A 20,803-nucleotide genomic window follows, 5' to 3' on the forward strand; every position below is an offset into this window, starting at 1 on the left:
CTTTAAAAAATCTCATTACGAGCGTCTCCCCTTCGCAAAGCTCGTTCCTCTTGGGGCAGAAATACAACCGGTGCAGAGAGCCTGAGCCTGAAGAGGGTGCAGTGAGAAGGCTGCGCTTTCCCTGCAGAATTCCTGCGCATCCACACGGCGGCTAAACCGGCACAAGGGAACAAGGCCTAACGCCGCCACCGCCGCCACCACAAGAAAACGCTTACAGTATTTCCGCGGCCTTGCTCTGTTTGGGAGGCGGGCAGAAAGCAACAAGTCTACCGCGATAGGAGAGAGGCAGGCGGGTGGGAGGGAGAAGAAGGGAAGGAAGGCGACTCTCCCTCCTCCCGCACAGGAAACACGCGGAGGGCCAGCTTCTGCTCACGCTGCAACGCACGTGTCACTCCGCGCGCCCAAGCAGGTCGGTATAAACTAAATGAGGGGCGCCTAGCTTCTCGAAGAGCACCTGCGGGTCTCCCCACCCTCCGCCACAGAAATGACTCCGCTCCCTTCTTCTCCGTCTTCTATCTATTGCAGTGTAAAGCGAGGCCGGCCATGCTCTTCCTGGGCAGGGCGCCCATTCCAGCAGCCTAAATCCCACAGCAACGTGGTAACTTGCACCTAGTCGCTGCTGCTAATGCACCGTCAGCATTGGGTACTCTGTATGGCCGTTTCCCGACGTGCTGCAAATCTAGAATATCCCCCACCCACCCCACTACCATTAAGAAGAGCAGCTCGGCTCCTGCCGCGCCGCATGATTCTCGGCTGGCTCTTTGCTTATCTTTGGTAGCTGCTGCCGCCGCCGCCTCATTTGTTTGAAAATTCCCGTTTTGGAAGCATAGCCTGAGCTTTTGCATGAATTCCAAGGAGGGTGATTGAAATGCACGCCCCTTCGTTGGAGGGCGAGGGCGCGGCGGTCCTTTCTGCTGGTGTCCAGTTAGGAATGCTGCCGGTGCACGTGGATATTGGCGCGAGGGGCTCGAATATGCTGTCAATTTGCCGCTGCTCTTGTGGGAATTGTGTTCCCGTGTGCCGCTGAGAGAAAAGGATGCAGCTGAGAAAACCTTTGGGTTTGTTTGTTTTTTAAGGCGAGGGGAGGAGGTTTTCTGCGGGGCATGAGAACAAGAGGGTCTGCGGTGTGGAAGGAGGTGGGCCTCCGCCACACAGCAGTCGCTTTCCTTCCTTATTTGGATACCTGAGGCCCTCCAGATATTGCTGGACTTAACACAAGGAGAGCGCTCTTGCCCTCGGACTCTGCATCTGGTCGGCCACTGAAAGAACAGAATAGTGGATTACATGAGCCTTTGGCTGGAACCAGCTTGTTCTAGGTTCCCACCTTCTTCATGCCCATCAGCCCCAGCCAGCGTCATCGGTAGTCAGGAATGATGGAAAATGCAGGCCCAACAAAATCGGGGTGTGTGTGCTATAGGTTCCCCAACTCCCCTTAAATAATCAGCTGTATTCTGCTTACTTGGTTATGAACAAATTGATTTGACTCGCTGTGGAGATAGCTACCATTGCTTGGCTATTTATGACTATCCTGGGGAAAATATGGGTACATGTGTTACCTATTCCGTTTCACTGTTCAAATGCCAGCTCAGAAGTGAGCCTGCTGTGTGGTCTTCTGCAAGTACATTCACCCATTTGCAATATGGTGCAACAATACATCTTAATTGCAAGGTTTACTGAAATGATGTACAAAAATGCACACTCTTCGTTGGAGCTAAGTAGACCTGGGCTTGATCAGTGCTTGGACAGGACTAAACAGACTGAATTCTGGGATGGAAGAAGGGTAGCAAATATACTAAATAAATTTCTTTGAACATGAAAAGTGCTGTATAAATTCGTAAGAATTACATGCTGCTGTTTTTGGAAAGGGCTGTTTCAAAACACTTGAGTGTTGCTTATTCTGAAATAGCCCGTTTCCAAATACTTCACAGCAGTGATGCTCATCCTTAGCTTATTAATGTTTTGATTGGGCCTCCTCAAAGATGTGCAAGGAAACATCATTGCTGTCTTCTTTCTCCCTCCCTATTTTACATTTGCATCTGTCTGTTCCTGTTAACCCCATTTCCTGCAGCTTTTAAGTAGGTTTAAACGCAGGGGGACATAAAGTGGTACCCATTAAAATATTTAGTTTAAGATGTAGCGGAACGGAAAATGAACTAATGTTTAATGAATTACTTTGCCTGCCCAGGGGACCACATAGGTTGCTAAATGGTGCAATGGTGATGTGTGTGTAATATCTTTGAGCTCCAAAAACTCAACATGCTTTCCATGATGTGTTTCTGTGGCATTGTTAACGCTACTCCCTAGCTGAAACCAGCTGCTAACAAGCAGGCAGTGTTCTCCCAGCTGAGAGAATGGGAGGGTGGATTGAGGACATCAGGCAATTGCCATTGTCACAGAAAATGTCATGGGATCTCTGGGACAGAGCAGCATTTTAAAAGCTTTATCTTAAAACTAACATGAATGCAATCTGATAATGGAGGCTTGATGAGCTGAGGTGACCCTGCTGAGATGTGATTAAGTTTTTCCAGAAAGCCTGTGTTTTGAAAACCCAGAAGAGGAGCTGTATTAGGAAAAAAATGCTAAAGGGAATATATCATGCAGAAGCAAACCAGTTAAGACTAATCTATGCATACATGTTCATTACAGTGTCTTCACAATCTGTATTTGCCTCTGGAAAGGAACAGAGTTTCCAGTTAGCTGACTTTTATATACAGTGGTGCCTTGACTTACGAATTTAATCCATTCCGAAGGAACCTTCGAAGGTCGAAAAACTCGTAAGTCGAAAAGCGCCATTGGAAACGCGATTTCCCATAGGAATGCATTGGAAATGGAAAAACTCGTAAGTCGAAGCAACCCCATCTAAAAATTTGTAAGTCGAAAAAACCCTATCTAAAACCGCCGCGGTTTCTGTTCGGATGTCGAGAAATTCGTAAGCGTGCGGCCATTTGCCCCATTCGTAAGTTGAAAAATTCGGTTTTCAAGTCATTCGTAAGTCGAGGTACCACTGTATGTAGTATGAGATAATTTTGACTTAGGTGATACTGACTTGCCCTTAAATATACATATTTGGTGTCAGATTCATTGAGCTATCACCATCAGTTCAGGCCTAATGAACGTATATGTGAAATTAAGTGGGTTTTTTTGTCCTATATGTATCACTGTACAGTGGTACAGTGGTGCCTCACTAGACGAATTTAATTCGTTCCACGGGTCTATTCTTATAACGAAAAATTTGTCTAGCGAATCCCATAGGAATGCATTGAATTTTTTTTTAAAAAAATTGCCCATAGGAACGCATTAATTGAATTTCAATGCATTCCTATGGGAAACCACGATTCGCTAGACGAATTTTTCGTAAAACGAATTTGTAAAGCGAGGCAACCTCCGCTAGAAAAATCCTTTCTTTAAGCGAAAATTTTGTCTTACGGGGCGTTTGTTAAGCGAGGCACCACTGTACCTCTGTTTAAATACACAATTGGTTCTGGGGAGCCGTGATAGTGTGTGAAGCGCCGATAGAGCACTTCTGCGCATGAGCGCGCTGCGCAGATCGCTTCTGCGCATGCACACTCTGTGGAACCCGGAAGTAAAAACTTCTGGGTCCATGGAGTACTCAAACCGAAAGTACTCAAACCGCAGCAGAATTGCCATTTTGTTTGCCAATTGTTTGAATTGAATTGAATTGCCATTTTACCGCTCTCAGTTTGGAAAGGTCCTTTTGGCACCCTTCACAATCTTTTTGTTTTAAGGACTTTGAGCAATTTAATATCAGGTGCAAACATGGCCACCCCTTTTGATGGTCCAGTCCTCAGCAGGTTTACCCAGGCTGCAATTCTGTGCACGCTTAGGAATAAGTGTGATTGAACTTGGTCTTACCTCAGACATAGGGCTCCTCCTGCTTATTCATCATTTATCATGATTTGCTTGCACAAAGCTTACTTGGAAGTTAGATTATATCTGGTCTTTTTGAGCATTTGTTCATGGGGCAGTTATACAGCACACATTCATCCTGTTTCACTTTCAAGGTGTTTACACTTTCTGTTAATCATTCACCCCACACTTTTCAGTGCATTTTCCTCTCACTTTCCTAACTGCAGAAAGTCTGTTTTGTTGTTGTTTTTAAGTGGATACCTTTTGCTAGCGTAACAGAATGCCTTAATCCACTTTAATTGCATCAAGCTAAAGTTGAATTTCTTCTACAAAATAGTGATGATCTAGAGGCACCCTTAATGCTTTTGTTACTGTATGCAGGATCATGCCCAAGAAAGGAGGAAGACGAGCTGCAACAGAGAAGGAACAAAGCTTGCCATGTAAACAAGCAAAAGTGGAAGCAACCTGCCCTTGGCTTATGAAATGTGACCATCCAGAAAGCATATTTGAAAGTTTGATCTCTCCTGTCAAACAAGATGAATTTTTCAGAGAATATTGGGAACAGAAGCCATTGCTGCTTCAGAGAGAGGAGCCTTCTGTGGCATTGTACTACCAATCTCTTTTTCACTTAACTGACCTGAAAGACATGGTCAAAGAGGGTTTGTACTATGGAAGGGACATTAATGTCTGCAGAAGTATGAATGGGAAAAAAAAGATTTTTAACAAACATGGCAAAGTTAGCTATGAACAGCTGAAGAAAGACTTTGACCAGAAAAAGGCTACAATACAATTTCACCAGCCCCAGAGATTTAAGGTATGACCCATCAGGTGTCTGTTGTTGTTGGTTGCTTTTGGAGTTTTAATCTGGGATTCTGGAAATTTAGGGAGTAGGCTGTGGGACTATGAGCCTATCCTCTCTTACAATCAGCTGTTGCCAACCTGGATTGAAGAGTCCGGGGACACTGCTAAACTGACTGAGAAGCCATAAATTACTCCGTTTTGTTTTTAAAAAAATATTTTTTATTAAAGGTTTCTTGAATTACAAAGGTGTGTGCAGTGTCTCATATCTTAACATGTATCATTTTTGCAAATCAGTTTCATTTGTTAAGACACTAAGAAGAAAGAGAAAAAACCGTTTTTATATTGTTTGTTGTATATCAGTCCTAACTGGTAAACAGCCTATTCCCAACCAAATGCAACAGTATACAGTATTGCCTTTTGGATAGTTCTGTTAGTTAAAACATCATCTGATACATTTGCTTTTAATATTGGCTTGACTTTAGAAAATTGGGGAAATGATACAATTTAAGCTTAAACTTACTTGATTCATTTTTCTGTACTCGAAGGAGGTACCACTGAGTGCCAGTCTTGCAGAAAACATGGGCTCTTTTAGAACTACAATGATGATACAAAACCAGTATTTCTAGTGTAGAAGAAAGAATGATTCTAGATGTCCTTTTGAGTCTTTAGGAGGAAAGTCACCATTGGAAGAGGTGAGTTAGAAATTAGTATTCCTTTTGTGTATGGACTACAGATGGTTTTCAGGAGAATTCCCTTACTGAATCATGATTAAAGTATAACAGGTGGGACCAAAAATAAAATGTTGCAGTGTGGTCTAACTGGCCTAGTCGTCTTTCAGGGCATTCTGTGTCATTTCTCTCCCCTCCTCTGCCCCAGGTTTTCTGACACACACACCTGTCCAGCATTTTGTAGCTCCTGAGTGTACTCTGTGCTTGGTAGACCACTAGGGATTTTCTCTCTCTTCTTGCTTAAGCAAACTTAGGGATTTCCCTGAGCATGCTAACTCAAAAGACATCCTGAACCATTCTCCTTTGTATACTAGAAATACTGGTTTGATATCAGCATTGGATTATCTAATATATAAATTATATGATAATGATTGCTGTTGGGTAAAGAGGAAGTGTAACATGATGAGCGGGAACAAGATACATACATAGTACAAACAATTGCTTTTTGTTTGCTATTCAATTTGTGGATTATGGAATTATGACAGTGCACGAGAATATTCTATGAACTCAATGTTACATACTCCTAGCCCAGTAGCCTATTTTTTGAAATGAAGCAATGAGCCCTTTTAAAACATCTGTATAATGAAGTTCCTAAACAAATAGATTTATAAGGAAACACTGCAGTTAATGTGTTGGTGCCTGAGCTTGTGCAAGCTGCTAAACTCGATTTTTGCAGATTCCCTGCTCCCACTATACTATAATCAGTCTTCCATGCCACACATCTGAGGTCTTTCCTGGCAGTTACTTGGAGTGGAGAGTCAGGGGATGTCTGGTTGGAAAAGCTTTATCGAGTAAGCAGACATTGGCTTGCACAACTCAATTCATATCAATAAAAATAACTTTATTTGAAGGGAAAGTGAAAAGGAGCAAGGATTTGGTTAGCTGGAAGGAATGGCCCAGCAACACTATGCAAAACAGTATTTAGTTGTATATTGTTGCCCATATAAGTGGCTTAATTGAGGTTTGTATTGGCAGGTGTCTTGAAACCACTTAAGCTGGATCTAAGGAAGGAGACTGAATTCAGCATGTGTTGGAATTTCTGTTTTCTGCCTGCTTCTCACCTAGCTTGCTGACACATTTTCAGATAATGTAGCGGCTGTATGAATGCCTGTGTGTGCAACAGACACAGTTGCACTCTTTTATTCTTCTGACCTTTTATAAAGCAGGTCAGGTGGACATTTTATTTAGAGTGATACATGTTTTTGGAACAATTAGAGTGCAAATATAATTGGTAAATATGATAGGAGAATAATGGAGATTGCCTTGGCATTATTAACCGTTTCTCTGTCTCTTCCCTCCTTTTTTTTCTTTTTAGGATGAGCTCTGGAGAATCCAGGAGAAGCTGGAATGCTACTTTGGCTCATTGGTTGGATCTAACATTTACATTACCCCTCCGGGGTCCCAAGGCCTGCCACCACACTACGATGATGTTGAGGTAAGAGGACCCACAATTGCCAGTATGTTTCTTGTTCACAAGAGTTTCGCAAAATAAAGTTAATTTTGTGGAAGTCATTAGATCCGTCCACAATATTACATGGAAGATGTGTGCGCAGATCACATGTGGATTCTGTTTGAAATAAAACCTAGTACTACTTTCAACATTTACAAGTATTCTCTTCTAAATAAAGAACTCACTTGCAACAAATGTTTATTCCTTAGTGAACTTAGCTGAAAGTCTGAGGAATGGTGAAGCTTTTTGATGCTTGTTGACTTACGGTCTTTGCAGGTGTTTATCCTACAGTTGGAAGGAAAGAAGCACTGGCAACTCTATAAGCCTACTGCACATTTAGCTCAAGAATACAACACTGAGCCCGAGGAGAAGATAGGGACTCCAACACACGACTTCATATTAAAGGTATTCATGCCAGAAACACCCCTGGGTGCCTGAGCTATAGATGGAGATGTCAAAGACTTTGACATGGTTAGCTCAGTGTTGGCGAATAAGGTTGCCTGTCCCCTCTAGGTCTCAAAAGAGAGGGGTTGGTTGTCTTGTTTGACATGGCTTATCCCGCTGTGCCTCTCCTTTCAGTCACATTTGCCAGCTTTACTTCATACAAGCCTTTCCACTGCTTGGAAGTGGATTTAAATTTGGGTAGTATTGTGAGCTTCTATCAACTGGCAATGATTCATGCGTCTGTAGTAAACTGCAGTGAATATCATGTAAATTTGCACACTTCCAGGATTAATATCTATCAATGACACAATTGCTTTGTTTCATTTTGCTTTGCTGCTGTCTTAGAGTTCTTATTGTTTTATTGCTTAGTCTAAATTAATTGTACTTCGTTGTTTTTTGCATTTCTGGAGCTTTCTGTATTTGTTATTTAGTGCTGTGCAGTGTGTTTTATCTGCTGTTTTGGCCTAGTACCTGCTGCTCTGGCTTTTTAGTATTATTGATCATTGTAAGCAACTTAAATACTATTCACTTTATTATTATCATTATCAAAAAGTAGGTTTCTAACAGTCCATGTAGCTTAGCTGTAGGATTTTGGATGTCTGCAGTACAGCTCTACATGAAAATGGGGAAAATTCTGTAACATGACAGAATTGTCTATTCAGCTGTTTGTGTTTTTGTTATTGAGAGAGTAATTTTTCTTTATTTTGCAAGCACAGCAGCGTACCCTTAATAAACTGTCAAAATAATTTATTTTTAACTGTCCTGCCCGCATTTTCTTCCAGCCAGGAGACCTGCTATATTTTCCAAGGGGGACCATACATCAAGCTGACACACCTCCTGGGATATCACATTCTACTCATGTGACCATCAGCACCTGTCAGAACAAGTAAGTACTCTGCCTTATTCTTCTAGTACAGGCACCCCCAAACTGCGGCCCTCCAGATGTTTTGGCCTACAACTCCCATGATCCCTAGCTAACAGGACCCAGTGGTCAGGGATGATGGAAATTGTAGTCCAAAACATCTTGAGGGCCCAAAGTATGGGGATGCCTGTTCTAGTATGAGTTTTCTTGTCAGTGACTTTAAACTAAATGAATCTGGCAAGCTTCTTTTTATTTGGTTTTAGCTATAGAAGATTTATATTCTATACCGCTTAATTAACCCAAACTAACCAGTTTACATAAAGCAACATAAAACATTCATTACATTCATTGTTTTGTTCTTAAGGGAAATATATTAGCTTAGAAGATCTGGGGTGAGGAACCTTTGCCCCTCCAAATGTTGCAGAACTACAACTCCCATCATCCCTCATGTCTTTCCAATAGGCGAAATACTTAATTGGAGCAAGAATCTCCTCTACATTAAGCAGGGATTTAGAGACAAGAATGGGAGGCAGTGAAGAAGTAGGGGAATAATGAAGTCACATCCTGGGTTCCATGCTGGGGTTTTGTGTTCATGTAGTGAACATAGCTGGAGTTATATGTTCAGGCAGCAAAGTGATTTTTTTAAATAAAAAAAATCAGACTGACTCAGCAGCAAATGGAACTATAGTTAAGTTGGGACCAGAAGCAACAGAACAGCTGGTTTTTGAAGTCCATGGTACTTCGCTCCAAAGCACATTTTTGTACTGAATATGTTCAGGAAGAGATTTCCATGCTGTGGTGCAATGAACTTCATATAGAATAGCCACAGCGCTGATTGGCCTTGTCACGAAACTCTTTGTTTCTTTTGTGGAGGCCAGTGGCATTTGCAACTCTGTGGTCGTTGTAGCTAGATACAGACTCCTACGCAGCCCTCTGGGTAGTTTCTCCTTCAGAAGGACGGAGGACAGGAGAGAGCATTTTCTGGCAGCCCCAAAGTTGTGGAACTCTTTCTCTACAGAGGTGTGCCTGTCACATTCATTATATAACTTCCAGCAAATGTTTAAGACACACCTCTTTGCCCTGCCTTTTGACACTTGAGGTGTATGTTTTTATGGCCCGCCTTATTTTTTGTAGTTGTATGTTACTTTAAACTGTTTTTAATCTTGAGTTATAATGTGTTTTGATGTTGTAACCTGCCCTGGAACCTTACGGTGAAGGGTGGTTAATTAATAATAATAATTAATGGCCCATCCCTGGGAGGGATACCCATCTATAATGCTGGCTTGATCAGATCACATTCCCTGGATTAAGGTGTTTGCCACTTCTCCTTTCCACCTAAATCCAAAGAAGCTCTCAAGGTTCTGAACTGGTGTCTGTTATCATTAATGGACTGGATGAGGGTGAACAAATTGAAACCTAATCCAGAGGAGACAGAGGTGCTCTTGGTCAGTTGGAAGGCAGAACAGGCAACAGAGATTCAGCCCATGCTGGATAGGGTAACACTTGCCCCCAAAACACAGCTTTGCAGTTAGGGTTTGCTCCTGGTCTCAGCTCTGAATATGGATGCCCAGGTCTCTGTGGTGGAGTGCATTTATTTGCACAGTTAGAAGCTGGTGCACCAGCTGCACCTGTTCCTTAAAAGATGTCTGATTCGGTCACAGCCTTAGTCACATCATGTTCTTTGAAAAGTGCTCAGAAACGTCAACTGGCTCAAAGAGCTACAGCCAGATTGCTGACCAGGACTGGTTATAGGGAGCAGGAGACTCCCTTGTTACAACAGCTCCACAGGCTACTGGTCTGTTTCAGCACACAATTCAAAGTGCTTGTTATCACCTATAAAGCCCAATATGGCTTGGGTCCAAGCTATCTGAAGTATCAGATTCCCTCAGATGGATCTTCCTGGGGAGGCCCTTCTCTCAATCCTGCCACCCTCACAGGCATGCTTGGCGGGGACTCGGTGGCTGCTTCCAGACTCTGGAACTCCCTCCCTAGAGAAGCTAGACTGTCCTCCCCCCAGCAAGTGAATACCTCCTTGATCCAACAGGCTTTGGGGAATTGACTGCTTTTAATGAAAGGGCTGGTGCCATGCTATTTTTATTGTACAGTGGTACCTCGACATCCGAACGACTCGACTTCCGAAGGTTTCGACTTCCAAAGTCGACAAACCTGGAAGTCTTTTCATCACATGCGCAAAAGTGCAAAATCATGCTTCACACATGCGCAAAACAGGCGCTTCGACAACCGAAGACTTCGACTTATGAAGAGCGCCACGGAACGGATCGCCATCGTAAGTCGAGGTACCACTGTAATTATTGGTATGTTTTAAACAGATGTTAGACAGTTTTAATTCTATCAATATTTAACTGTATTTTAAGGAATACTTTTCTGTGTTTTAAAGTGGCCTTGATTCCCATCAGGGGAAAAGGGGTGGGGTAATAAATATTATTATTATTATTATTTGTTTATTTACCGTACCTCTGTTGAGGTGGACAATTTAATCCATTATACTTTTCCATGCTGTTTCTCACCTCCCTGCTTTTTCTGCAGGAGACCACACTGAAGCTGTGTTACACTATCCTAAGCAATGCCAGTGGAGCATCTTTCAGGCACTTGTAGCTAGCAGCCTGTCAATGACCTATGCTTCCTTAGGATGCCCTGAAAGAATTAGACCAAAGTTCCTGATCACCTAGGATATGAGTACACATATGATAGTATTTTTCCTAAATTTACTCAGTTTCAATCCATGTGGGTTAATAGGATGTGCTAGATGAGCCCTTGACATTCAAAACCAGTTTTGCTTTCTCTTTATCCTCAGCCAGAAACATTGTTCTGAATTAACTGGCTTGGCATTAATGCCTTTGTGTGTCTCCCCCCCCCCCCACTCCCTTGTATGGCAGCTCTTGGAGAGATTTTTTGCTGGACGTGGTTCCTGGACTAGTGTTGGATACGGCGAAAGAGGATGTTGACTTTCGGAAGAGCATTCCAAGGCAGTTACTGATGGTAAAGATGCAGAGCTAAAGAAAATGAAAAGCAGTGTGTGCTTGCTGTCAGAGGAAAAGTTCATAGCCACCACTTTAAACACAGTAACTCCCATAATCTCCACTAGTAGTTTCATAATGTTGGAAGTGGTCAGCCTTGTCTCTTAGCAGCAGATCTTCTTTACTGTGCAGTCACATTTGTTTGCAAAACTAAGCCAGAAAGCTTTTTAAACCAAACAGTGCACAAGCTGCACCCTGGCACCTATAATAGTCCCAGCAAGTGTAGGCAAAAGTGCAGGCAGAGTTTTGTTCTGGGTCTTGTAATAAAGAGAGCTAATTGCTAGCCTTCCAGTTGCCATCTGTAGCTTGACCCAGTAGCTTTCAAAGAACACTAAATCCAAATTAATAGCAATTTTTATGATTTCATAATGTGGCATTAGTTCCTGCTGCCTGTAACTTAGTCCCTGCTGCCTTCCCTGCTGCCTTCCCATAACTGTGGCAACAGGAAGAAGAGTTAAACAGCAGAACACTTGTTTGTTCAAAAAATCTTGCCTTTGCAATTCTGTCCCAGCACAGTAGGTGGTGATGATTACAATTTGTTACTTGCCCTTCACCCTAGGATCCCAGGCTGAGTTGCAACAATAAAAACACAACATTAATATTAAAACACAATATTGCACAATATTAAACTGTTTAAAACAGCTTATAATGACCAAAATAAGGTTGGGAACCAACATCTATAATGCCTGGAGATCTTTGGACTGCATTCTCAAGTAAATTGGGATCGTGTTTCTAACTACTAGCATAAATTCCTTTTGGTCTTTTTGTTTAGAAGGCGGATTTGTCTGATTCATCCAAGCAATTAAGTGGCTTCCTGAGATGCCTTGCAGACCGTCTGGAAAATGGTAGAGAATTGAGGTCATCCGACATGAAAAAAGACCTCATTATGAACAGATTACCTCCTTTCTTGGGGACTAGCTTTGACTCTCTGGCTCCAGGTAACATTTTAAGTTTGCAAAGGGTGCTTTTCATAAAGTGTGGGGACTGGGAAGACAGTTTGTTCCATAGATGTAGCAGTAAACCAGTTATTTACATATATTACATATGGAACCAGGCCATAGATTAGTTTAATGTGTGGATTGGTTCAAAGAGCCTGTGCAGATGTTACATTTCTGAAGATTCCCTTCCCTTTCCTTTTTTTGATATTTCAAATAGCATCTTGAGAGGGACCTAGATAATACTGCAGCAGCTATGTCAGTGATAGATGGCATTTTGCATTTTTTTTCCTAATTAGGGAAATAGCCTGTGATCTTCCATGACTCTGCTTAAGCTGTTATACTGTACATACAAGCTGACTGAACTAAGGAGTTATATACAAGAATTAGCCAACTGCACTAACTTTTTCACCTGCTCTTAGTCAAGAGAGAGATACGCAGCACAGGCTAGCTTGCTCCTCTCGCTGAACTAATTGCTATTCTTCCTTGTCTAGGTGGAGCACTACCAAAAATAGACAGTACAATCAGGTTACGGTTTAAAGACTACACAGTAATTACAGTGGAACCAGACCTTTTGGTGAGTACAGAGGAAGTGCTTGTAGAGACTTGCTTCTCAGTGAGGAATTGGGTGTATGTTATTTTTAGGCTGCTTGAATCCCACAGCATGTGACTGGGATTTGCTCTGACATTATAGCAATTCAGTTCTGTTTTGTAAAGGGAAAGTGTTAGTGTTTTGTAGGAGTTTCAAAGACAGCCTTTGAAATATAACCAAGTGTTGGCCTTAGCTAAGGAATTTCCTAATTACTACTGCTAAAAATAAAAAAGGTAAGGCTTCTAAAGTTTTGCAAGTGCTTTGATGTTGACTGGTAAATTGCAGTGTCTTATCTGTTTTTCTCTTGTTTTTTAGGAAGAGTCTTGCAAAGAAATGGTTTTTGTCTATCACTCTTTAAAGAACAAGAGGCAAGCCCATATGATGGGGGATGAGGATATGAATGAGGATGGAAAAGCAGAGGTTTGTTTTTAATTCTGCTTGTTACGTCAGTTATTGATGAAGTCCATGTGGAAATTTCTTATTTTCAGATCTGTTTCTTCTAGCCCCCTCCACACCTGGTGCTGGTCAATAGTACATTAAGTTTTTACCAAACAGCTGTTTGGGTTTGTCAATTTTAAAAGCTGTGTACATTTTGTTGGCAATATGAGAACACTGCTGGTTCAGACCAAGGACCCATTTACTCCATTACTTTGTCCCAATTGTAACCAGCCAGATCCTTCCCAAAAACCTGCAGGTGTGGTATGAAGGTGGTAACTGATATTCAGCATATACTGCCTCTGAGCCTGGAGGTTTCATTTAGCTAGCCTAGTTAATGTAGTATAGAAACATGTATTGATAGAATTATAACAACTGTGTCCATCTGTATAACAGCAGTAACTACTGACCCAGGATATATTATTCATTTTGGCGAGTATGAAATGTGTCTAATGTTTAGTTCAATATGGCGTTAATAACACACACACTCTTTTTCTTTATAGACTCATGGGTTACGATTTCCGCTATCACACATGGATGCGCTGAAGCAAATTTGGAGCAGTAACACTGTCCATGTTAAAGAACTGAACCTGACTTCAGATGCAGAAAAAGAGAACTTGGTGGTATCATTGTGGAGTGAATCGCTCATTGAAGTAGTCTAGAGGCATGATCCAGCCAAAGTTAAGTACTCATAGGTCTCTTAGATGTTGCTGGGAGAATCAAGTGTGGCCTTTAATTAAAATAGAAGGGACCTAAGGCATGAGCCAGCCAAAGTTAAAAGTGCTTAAATCTGCCATTGCACAGAAACAGCAAAATGTTACCTCAGGCATACAAAGGCTTTTTACATAGTTTTTGTACGCGTAGTAAGGGTACTATTAGGTTTGTTGAACATAAAAATACCACACAGGAGGGTAAATGGAGAAGCTGTGGGCCTCCAGGTGTTGTTGGACTCCCAAGGCAACGGGAGATGTGGGGAGCTGCAAGTTCAGCATCCCTGGTGCAAAGTAGGAATGAATGGTTCATGCTGTTCCTGGTGTCAGCAGTGACATATATGCAGTGCTACCTCGGTTTACGAACTTAATCCATTCCGGAAGTCCGTTCTTAAACCGAAACTGTTCTTAAACTGAGGCACACTTTCCCTAATGAGGCCTTCCGCCGCCGGTGCCCTTCCACCGTTTGGATTTCGTTCGTAGACCAAGGTAAAGTTTGCAAACTGGGACACTACTTCCGGCCTTGCGGAGTTCGTAAACCAAATCATTCGTAAACAGGGCTGTTCTTAAACCGAGGTACCACTGTACACCTAAAGGAAGGAGGCCTGGTCTTGCCATACAAAAGTAATTTGCTTTCTAAAAGTGACATCCCAAATTGTGGATAGTGCCATGGGCTGCAAACATAAAAGTATCGGCCCTTTTTGGGGGTGAAAGTGTGCTTTGTTGTACAGAAAAAGCCAACCTATTGCACTGCATCTCATAAACGATGCATCATGTAATTAGTTGCATGAATAATCGACAGTAAAAGCACAAAGGAGCAGAAGCCAGTTTATAATTATCTGCCCATGCTATATGATACAGAATTACCCGAGTGTAACTATTAAAGGTGTATAAATTGAGAAGAACCAGACACACATAAATATGTGATAACAGTATAGCATCACAATAAGTAAGAACGGAACGTTGTTACTTACTGTGATGCTTCCTCCTTGTTTGGTAGGCTAAGGTTGTGGGTTGTGTCTTTCCCGTTTGCCTATTGTGTGCGCTTGCACCATGGGAGGCTAGAAAGAGACTGAAATAACTGTGGTTCTTGCACACTTTATCATTTGCCTTCCTTTCTAGCCAGGCAACAACTGGATGGAAAACTACCATGTGGTTCAGTTTGCTTCACTGATCAATTAATATCTGGGCAGCACCTCCCATAGATGAGTACGTGGGGCAGGTGTGAGTATACGTTTTAAATGCTGCTTCATCCTTAAAATTGTGTACTGGTGTTGTGAACAAAACCCAGGAGGCCTTTACCACATTCTTGCCCACCTCACCCCCAAATGCAAAGCATTGTCTGTTCTATTGTTTATGCCTGCTGCTATCCTTTACAATTTAGAGTGACTGCCCCCCCACCCCCAAATACTGTGATATTGTACTTATCATGCAAGTTTCCTTGTAATGGCTTGGCACCACAAGGTAGCTACCTTTATATAATGAAAGGTTTGAAATGATATTTAGCAAACAAAGCAATGCATCTTGTGTAACAAAAATAAAACTGCGGATACTATTTTGAAGTATTTTTAATCCAATAGCACAGAGAAATGTCAACTATATACACTATGTATGAGGTCACTTTTGGACAAAATGTGATAACTGGCATTCTGGTTTGTAGGGGGAGGGGAATTCTCCCTTGCATCATTTAAAAAAGATTATTGCAGTTTGCGATAAATATACCATGAACAGGATAAAGGCAATCTACCCCTTCAACACTTTATATACATTAAATATACATACGTACATTCCAGTCAGAATGACCCTCTAAACGCTACAACCTAAGTTTTGTCTCTCTGTAGGTACAAGCCTTGTGGATAGAAATAGTCCCACAGGTGCAATAGAGCTGTTTTGGTCCCTAATACCACCATGTCTAATGAAGTTACTGGTCTTTCAAAGCACCAATCTGTAAGTCCTTCACTTTTGGGAGCTGTGCCTGTGGTGGGACTAGAGCAAAATACAGTCGTACCTTGGAAGCCAAACGGAGTCTGTTCGACTTCCAAAACGTTCGGCAACGAAAGCATGGCTTCCGATTGGTTGCAGGAGCTTTCTGCATGCAATCGGAAGCCATGTCAGATGTTTGGCTTCCAAATAATGTTCGCAAACCGGAATACTCATTTCTGGGTTCGCGGCGTTTGGGAGCCAAAACATTCGGCTGGCAAGGCGTTCGGCTTCCAAGGTACGACTGTATCCTAAAAGTCTTCTGCACTTAAGAGTGCAACTCCATTCACGCTTACTTAGATTTCCGTTGAATCAGGCTTACTCCCACTAAGTGGGGTTTTTCTTGCAGTCATAGTTACATAACACTGATATACCAAATGAGAGCATCCTATTTGAGGTTGACTGGATTTTACATAGGCTTGAAAGCACTTTAAAAAAAGTATTAAATATAGTTTCAGAATTGTTTGAATTTAGCATACACAAATTCCATCTATTAAATAAGTGCTTCAGATGAAAATACATTTAAAGATCCTAGTGATGTAAAAATGAAAAAGTAGGTGTATTATTTATTTTACAATCTAAAGTGCTATTAGGATGCAGTGCACACACATATGCAGCATTTCACCCTGCACAGCTCCCTTGGCTCTAGAAAAACAAGGATTTTTTTTTAGGATACAAAGACTGAACTGCTGGTAGAGGTTGTGCAAGAGCCAGTCAAGGCTGCTGTTTGAGCTATTGCAACAGTTTGCAGCCCAGGGAGCCCCTGCTGCTCCTGCAAGCAGTGACGGGAGATGTGGCAAGGTCTGTTGTGTCTCCATAATGTATGTGGTTGATGGCACCATGCAGCAGAGTTGTGGCTCAAGCCCTTAGGTAGATGTTAATATATTAAGAATACCATATCTTCATTATAAAAATAGGTTTTTCCTCCAAAGTTCTTACTTTTTCCTTGAGTTCACAGCATAACTGTGCAGCTGCAGCAAATATGAGAAATCTAGTCTTACACCGTTTGGTTTTAGCTATTCAAGCGTGATGTTCAATTGTTTCCAAAAAATACATTAAGGTATACAGAAATAACAAAAAGATCCAGCTTCCAGGTGCATAACACAGTTGCATGGAAAGCTCCATGTGCAAACAAGCCCTGAACATGTGGCCACTATTTTCATTTATTAACATAAGAGGTTGCATACCTCAAGCCCTTTAAAAGTGGTTAAAATTCTGCTAAATTCAGTCCCTGTGGCTCCTCATTTCCTGCCAAAGCAGCCAGTCAGAAGGATTTTAAATACTAGGGGCTCCAGACACACTGGAGTGAACAACTGCAAGAAACATCTGCAGTATTAGACTGAAAATTTAGTTTTAAACTCAAACTTAAATTGGAATTGTGCAAAACAATCTCTATCATGAGAGCAAAGAGGATAGGTTCTCACAGGATGGGCAGAAGCAGAGCCCCAAGTCTGAATTTATCTTCTACTGGAATTTGCATATCCTTTTACACTTAGGTTTTCCATATTTTTGGAAAGTTTTTTTTATTATTATTTTTAAAAAACAAAGTTGCATAAGTAAAGCGGTACAAATAGTGCTGGTGCAACTTTCCAGAAAACAGCTGAATGCGTTGTGTTGACTTGTTCTCTAGTGGATGAACTACGCTAAGGCTTGGAGCTTTGTTAAGTTTATCGAACACTTTGGACGTTCTGATTTTAGTAACTCATAAGTGGAAGGGGGGAAAACCAAAGCACAATCCAGCCAAAGTTAATCACGGCAAAAACCAATCATAGACTTTAATCTCCCTAGTTCAACACTTTTAAATCTCATTGATTTTTAACTGGCTGGAATTGTGGCTACAGTAGGTAGACTGGAACAGCAGCAGAAAGTTTTCTATACTAAATCTGATTTGCCAATATTTCTCTGTTGCAATGCTCTGTGCATTACCAAGCTCCATTTCAAATTTTGCTTAGTGAATAGTTGAAACTAGTCGCTAGATCTCTTACATAAATTCTCCTCTACAATAAAATACTATTGAGAATGGAGAATTAGCACTAAGCTTAACATTAAATAAGCTGTCTTTTCATATACAGTTCTCAAAGCATTTCTTTTATCGCCATTTTGGGTTACAATGATGAAATTTACCTGAGGCAAAACACTCAATGAGGAAACAGTGCAATAATCAAAAAGCTTCTACTTGTAGCTTAAAACTGTGGGAGATGCATTTCAGCTTAAAGTTTTGTTTTTTAGCTTTCTCATGATAAGGAAAAGGGGGTAAAAAACATATAATTAGCAAGTAGAGAATGTTTGCATAATCACCACTGTAGCATTATTGCTTAATAGGACTCTGCTGAATATGCAAGACAATATTTAGCATTCCATTGCCACTTAAAACACGTGACAGTTTTGGATTCCCTAACTAGCAGAGTCAGGCACATTCTATAACACGCTCCAGTGCTGTGTGACTTCAGTAGTTTGTTCAACAGTGTTTCCATCCCACATTCGTTCAGAGTTTAAAATGCCTTTATAGTGGAGTGAGACACACTCACAGTATTTCGAAGACCCATATCTGTGTGCATTCACGGGCATCGAGCTGGTTTACAACAATGTGGTTCTTGTCATAATAATATCCCCCTAAAATAAGAGACATTTGAGAAGAAAGGTCAATAGTTCACGTCAACTCATTATTGATTATAAGCATATTTTTTTCTATTGTACTAAATGTGCAGTACTTGTAATATGTTAACACCTGAAAACTACTTTAAAAATTGTTTTCTTTGGAAAACCCTCTTTCAAGCTAAACTGGAAGCAAGGATGGTGACAATATATTCACGTGATCCAGGGAAGCTTTTAATGTTTGATGGATTTCTGTATTTTAATATTTTGTTGGAAGCCGCCCAGAGTGGCTGGGGGGACCCAGCCAGATGGGCGGGGTATAAATAATATATTATTATTATTATTATTAAAGCTGCAGTGACGCCTGTGTCTGTCCAGACTCTGTTAATGCCCCGGCCCTGTTATTAAGTGTCGGTAATTGTATTCTTAAGCTGAGATTCTAATGTATGCATGGCAATTTGGAACGCAAACACTGACAGACATGAAAAATTTGACCTCAAAGTCAGGCAGAAATGGCATACTTTATAACAGGGATGGCCAAACTTCACCCTCCCACTGGTTTGGGACTACAATTCCCATCATTCCCGAGTCCTGTTAGCTAGGGTTGATGGGAGTTGTAGTCCCAAAACAGCTGGAGGGCCAAGTTTGGCTCTATAAGGCAGCACTGCAGAGTATCCCCCCAAAAGCAAAGCAAAATATGATCATTGTAGCTAAATGGATTATCCAAATTCAATATTGGATACACAAAAAAAATAGTGTGTTTTATCATCCTATATAATAAAGTCCCTGTGTCTCTGCATCCAGATTCCGTGTGTCCCGTTTTCCGCGCTACTGAGCATGTGCCCCACGGACACAGGGATTGGACGCAGAGACTGGACACACACAGAGCCGGGGGGGCGGCGGAATGCAGTTCTCTCTCCCTCAACGGCTTCCCCTCCAAACTGTCGTTCTGCGCCTCGCCTCCCGATTAATGGCGCAAGGGGAAGAGGGGAAGGGACCGTGAGGGATTGAGACGCGAGCGTGCGTTCCCCGCCGCCGCCAGGGCGTTCGTGACCCCACCGCCGCCGTTCCCCACCCCCACCACATCGCCGCATCCCAACCCCTCCCCCCACCCGGCGTGTGGCGGGCTCAGCTCTGGGTGGGTTGGGAAAGGCAAGGAGAAGGAGGCTGCTTCCCCCCTTTTTTCTCTCCTACGCTCCCCCCCCCCGACGACCAGCAGCAAGCGGGCGTCACACACACACACGCTCTCTCTCTCCCCCCCCTCTGCCTACCATTTCCCTCACGGTGCAGGGTCAGAGGCAGACAGAAGCGGGGACAGCGCATGGGGGGAGGAAGAGCAGCCCGGGGGGAGGAGATGTTTGACAGGGAGCAGGGAAGGAGGGGCGGGTGGCAGCCGCCCGCCCCCCGCCCCTCTTTCCCTGCTCCGTGAAGCATCTCCTCTGCTACCCCGTGCCTCCGCTGCGTTCAGCAAGAAGCCGGTGGCAGTGGAGGGATGCTGCTCATTCTTCCCCGCTAACCCTTCGCAAAAGCAGGCTCGAGCCCAGGGGGAGGGCAGGAAGGAAAGAGGACCCTGGCCGCCCCTACCTCCCCCCCTCCCCTGCCTAGGCATGGACCGCAGCAGTGGAGGAGGAGGAGGCGGAGCAGCGGCAGAGGAGCAGCGCCGGTGGCAGCCCAGGAGAGTCCCGGCACGTGTGGGTGAAGAAAAGAAGGGAGGGGGAGAGAGGGGGGAATGGGCGGGGGGAATTGCATGTTCTAGCACCCGTTAATTTAACGGGCTTCAAGATACTAGTTGTTTATAAACACATGAATGATGGATTTCTGTATTTTAATGTTTTGTTTGAAGCCGCCCAGAGTGGCTGGGGGAACCCGGCCAGATGGGCGGGGTATAAATTAATTATTATTATTATTATTATTATTATTATTATTATTATTATTATTATGAATCTTTGATTTGGTTTCACTGCATGCTTATGGAAACTGCAGCTGCTGCTGCTGCTAGCAGAGCAAAGTAATATTCTTTTAGATACCATTGTTACTGGCAAGACAAAAAACAAAGAGTCCTGCTGGATCAGATCAAAGGCCCATCTAATTAAGCACAGCATCTTATTTTCACAGTGACACCACCTCCAGTTAACCCTCCCCTGGCTTTCCTACAGCGTTTGTACCCAGATACAGTATAGTGTGCCACTGATTCTCTCCATTCCACCATGCTTCCCTTTAAAACCAAGCACTACAGCTTGCTTGTTCTGGCTTATAGGCTTCTAGCATAATTGGATAAACACCTATACATGGGGTCACAATTTCTGGCAAATACCCTTTAACTTGCTGTGCTTTCACCTCTTTGGATTTTTGTCATGATCCCCTAC

At 42.5% G+C, this 20,803-nt stretch overlaps 2 protein-coding genes across 3 annotated transcripts in view; one reads left to right on the forward strand and one right to left on the reverse strand.

Annotated features, from left to right (window-relative positions):
* The first annotated feature begins 19 nt into the window (after window positions 1-19).
* On the forward strand, window positions 20-17,604 carry RIOX2 (ribosomal oxygenase 2). Of its 2 annotated transcripts, none has more exons than XM_035116451.2 (10): window positions 20-409; window positions 4,249-4,681; window positions 6,712-6,831; window positions 7,123-7,251; window positions 8,073-8,176; window positions 11,050-11,152; window positions 11,963-12,128; window positions 12,620-12,702; window positions 13,033-13,137; window positions 13,656-17,604. In XM_035116451.2, exons 2-10 carry the CDS (start codon window positions 4,253-4,255, stop codon window positions 13,812-13,814), a joined length of 1,398 nt encoding a protein of 465 aa, XP_034972342.1. In that variant the 5' UTR covers window positions 20-409; window positions 4,249-4,252; the 3' UTR covers window positions 13,815-17,604. The 2 variants fall into 2 exon arrangements, with proteins under 2 accessions (XP_034972342.1, XP_060129642.1); XM_060273659.1 differs by lacking the exon at window positions 20-409 and adding an exon at window positions 417-598.
* A 65-nt stretch (window positions 17,605-17,669) lies between these two features.
* Window positions 17,670-20,803, reverse strand: part of CRYBG3 (crystallin beta-gamma domain containing 3) — a 64,869-nt gene continuing 61,735 nt past the window's right edge. Inside the window, exon 22 of the mRNA XM_035116450.2 lies at window positions 17,670-18,455. Coding sequence (XP_034972341.2) covers window positions 18,367-18,455 — 89 coding nt within the window. The 3' untranslated portion in view covers window positions 17,670-18,366. The remainder of the gene's footprint in view (window positions 18,456-20,803) is intronic.

This window comes from Zootoca vivipara, chromosome 4, assembly GCF_963506605.1.
Source record: "Zootoca vivipara chromosome 4, rZooViv1.1, whole genome shotgun sequence".
Lineage (NCBI taxonomy): Eukaryota > Metazoa > Chordata > Lepidosauria > Squamata > Lacertidae > Zootoca > Zootoca vivipara.

What these genes read in the sequence shown, in the direction of transcription:
- RIOX2 (XM_035116451.2), top strand. Translation starts at nt 4,253, where the DNA reads ATGCCCAAGAAAGGAGGAAGACGAGCTGCAACAGAGAAGGAACAAAGC. An exon ending in CACACGACTTCATATTAAAG is followed by an intron (nt 7,252 to 8,072) that starts GTATTCATGCCA and finishes ATTTTCTTCCAG; the next exon opens with CCAGGAGACCTGCTATATTT. An exon ending in CAGTGGAACCAGACCTTTTG is followed by an intron (nt 12,703 to 13,032) that starts GTGAGTACAGAG and finishes CTTGTTTTTTAG; the next exon opens with GAAGAGTCTTGCAAAGAAAT.